This window comes from Nerophis lumbriciformis, linkage group LG35 (genome assembly GCF_033978685.3).
Source record: "Nerophis lumbriciformis linkage group LG35, RoL_Nlum_v2.1, whole genome shotgun sequence".
NCBI lineage: Eukaryota > Metazoa > Chordata > Actinopteri > Syngnathiformes > Syngnathidae > Nerophis > Nerophis lumbriciformis.
Genome location: NC_084582.2, coordinates 16,397,105 through 16,400,702, shown reverse-complemented (window position 1 = coordinate 16,400,702; position 3,598 = coordinate 16,397,105). Strand labels below are relative to the sequence as shown.

Sequence of the window (3,598 nt, the reverse complement as noted above, 5' to 3'; positions counted from 1 at the left end):
ATCAGTAAAGACCCAAAATAAATGAGACATGATGAGGGCGTGTACACATTACACATTCAGACCGGAGCTGGATCATATAGCTGCATATATATATTTTTCTACTTTCGTTTTGATCAATTTATTATTATTATTATTATTACTTGTATTATTATTAGGTCTGAGATATTTTCATCAATATACATTTATATTGCATTTGTTTTATAATTGCACAAATGGACACTGGATGTCAGCAGTGTTGGGTAGACATATCCCGATGTAGTACCAGAATCTACCAGCAGGTGTCATGTGTGAGCTAATGCTCTGAGTCAATTCAGGTACACGAAACAAAAAGTAGTATTTACATTCTTGATTATTAAAAAAAATTAAGCCTAATGGTTTCTATGTTTTCAAATATATTTTCATTTTGGATGAACATCCTCAGAAATGCGCAGCACTGGAGTGCTAAAGTTGGACGAGCAGGGAGCCAAGTTTAGGTTGCTCAGGTAACCAAACTTCTTGCCACATTCCCCTCCTGGTCCCTCATCCAGGTTGGACTCTAGTGAGTGTGCTCCCTGTTGTCGTTCATTAGGCTGCAAAGGAGGCACCAGGCCATGCAGGAGGCTGTTCCCCAGTTGGGAGTTGCATCGAGCCAGATTATCAGTCAGGTGCTGGACGTACACCTCATCCAGCTTTTTTTCCAGAAGGCCATTCAGCAGTGAGTTGGACATGGGCTCTAACTGAGAGGCGGGCATGCCCAAGCTGCTGTTTGCATCATCACCCATAACCAGGTAGCCCTGGTCTGACAGAGACGGAACGGACTCACAAAGCAGATCATTTTGCTCTGACTGAGTGAAAAGACCTTGCTGAGGGGCATTGGTTTTCAGAGGGTTGTGGGAGACGAAGACCGAGTCAGCCACCTGGAGGTCAGGATAATGTTGCAGGAGACTGCAGGGGCCTGAGCAGAGTGTCAGGTCAGATGGATATCCAGGGATGGAGAGGCTTGTGGCATCTGGAGCTGCTAGTCTTAATCCATGATGTCTGTGCTCACGCTCCCCCTGGTCTAAACCTGAAGTGACACAATAAACCAGTCTTCTAAAGCAGTGTTTTTCAACCTTTTTTGAGCCAAGGCACATTTTTTGCGTTGAAAAAATCCGGAGGCACACCACCAGCAGAAATCATTAAAAATGAAACTCAGTTGACAGTAAAAAGTCGTTGTCGCAATTGTTGGGTATGACTTTAAACCATAACCAAGCACATAACCAAGCATGCATCAATATAGCTCTTGTCTCAAAGAACACTGCAAAAACTGAAATCTAAGTAAGTTATTTTCTGTCTCATAAGATAATTCTTCTCACTAAGCAGATTTTATGTTAGAGTGTTTTACTTGTTTTAAGTGTTTTGGTCCTAAATGATCTCAGTAAGATATTACAGCTTGTAGCTGAGATGTTATGACCTATATTGAGTAAAACATGCTTGAAACTAGAATATCAACTGTTGCAAAGCTGTGTCATCAACACTCACAAGTATAAAACTACTTTTTTAAAGTAACAATTTCTTATTTCAAGCATGAAAAAAAAATCATGACTTTGACACAATTGTGTCTCATAATTAAAACAGATGACAGCCAAATGGACTTTGCTGTTTTATTTTCAATGAAACAATAGAAAATATGCACTCATATAGTAGTACAGTTGTTATTAGTGAGAATACACTTATTTTAAGGTATTTTTGGGTTCATTGAGGTTAGCTAATTTTACTTCTTTTGGAAAGTCTTGACAAGCTGAATTTTCTTGTTCAATTGGCAGATAAATTTGCTTAGTTCAAATAAAATACCCCAAATTTTTGTATTTTTTTCCCCTTGTTTTTGAACACTGACTTTTTGCAGTGTATTTGTACTGTCATCACCTGTCACATCACACCATGACTTATTTGGACTTTTTTGCTGTTTTCCTGTGTGTAGTGTTTTAGTTCTTGTCTTGCGCTCCTATTTTGGTGGCTTTTTCTCTCTTTTTTTTGGTATTTTCCTGTAGCAGTTTCATGTCTTCCTTTGAGCGATATTTCCCGCATCTACTGTGTTTTTATCCTTCTTTGTGGGGACATTGTCGATTGTCGTGTCATGTCCGGATGTACATTGTGGACGCCATCTTTGCTCCACAGTAAGTCTTTGCTGTCGTCCAGCATTCTGTTTTTGTTTACTTTGTAGCCAGTTCAGTTTTAGTTTTGTTCTGCATAGCCCTCCCTAAGCTTCAATGCCTTTTCTTAGGGGCACTCACCTTTTGTTTATTTTTGGTTTAAGCATTAGACACCTTTTTACCTGCACGCTGCCTCCTGCTGTTTCCGACATCTACAAAGCAATTAGCTACCGGCTGCCACCTACTGATATGGAAGAGTATTACACGGTTACGCTGCCGAGCTCTAGACAGCACCGACAATCATTTGCAGACTATAATTACTGGTTTGCAAAAATATTTTTTTACCCCAAATAGGTGAAATTAGATCATCTCCTACGGCACACCAGACTGAATCTCACGGCACACTAGTGTGCCGCGGCACAGTGGTTGAAAAACACTGTTCTAAAGTACTTCACAGTGCAGTCACTAAGTTGGATATTTTAGTAAACAGGGTTGCTTACCTCTTTGTTGAATGTCTGTCTGCGTCGTCTCCAACTTGTGTCCCATGGAAGCAGAAGCACCATTATGTTCCTCCCTGTAACACAACGCTTGGAGAAAACCTTCGCCCAGCATGACTCACAATGAACTCGCTCGCCGTATCCTGTCGGTGTCCCTTTTTGCTTGTTGTTGCCAGTCGCAAGCACTGGTGGTAATGTCAATGTGAGTGCGGATGTAAATCTACTGGCCTGTGTCACTTCTCCAACTGTGAAGTGGGCCATCTCCACCCCCTCGGTGTACTTCCCTTACAGAAAATGCAAGAGAAAGTAAGAAAAGAGAAGAAGGCTACAAAACAAATCCACAAGGAGTATTTGAAAGAGCATTTACTGGACATAAATGTCATTAAAAATGCATTAACCGTAACTCGAATCGCCTGCTTACACATTTCAGATAATTTCATTGTTTTTGTGCTAAATGTAATTTATTCAATCAAATGGGATTAGTTTAGGAATATTTTTGTGCTGAGATATAAACATCTAGAAAATAATAATACAAGCACTGTATGAATTGCCAAAAGTATTTGGCCACCCATCCAAATGATCAGCATCAGGTGTCCTAATCACTTGGCCCGGCCACAGGTGAATACAATCAAGCACTTAGACATGGAGACTGTTTCTACAAACATTTGTGAAAGAATGGGCCGCTCTCAGGAGCTCAGTGATATCCAGCGTGGAACTGTCATAGGATGCCACCTGTGCAACAAATCCAGTCGTGAAATTTCCTCGCTCCTAGATATTCCAAAGTCAACTGTTGGCTTTATTATAAGACAATGGAAGAGTTTGGGAACAACAGCAACTCAGCCACGAAGTGGTAGGCCACGTAAACTGACAGAGAAGGGTCAGCGGATGCTGAAGCGCATAGTGCAAAGAGGTCGCCGACTTTCTGCACGGTCAGTTGCTACAGAGCTCCAAACTTCATGTGACCTTCCGATTAGCCCACGTACAGTACGC

At 41.1% G+C, this 3,598-nt stretch overlaps 1 protein-coding gene across 1 annotated transcript; it reads right to left on the bottom strand.

Moving 5' to 3' along the window:
• LOC133575407 (uncharacterized) lies at positions 1-2,809 on the bottom strand. Its single transcript, XM_061928126.2, has 2 exons — positions 2,612-2,809; positions 1-1,045 (listed from the first exon to the last, which is right to left on the bottom strand). Exons 1-2 carry the CDS (start codon positions 2,721-2,723, stop codon positions 399-401), a joined length of 759 nt encoding a protein of 252 aa, XP_061784110.2. The 5' UTR covers positions 2,724-2,809; the 3' UTR covers positions 1-398.
• Positions 2,810-3,598: the final 789 nt, after the last annotated feature.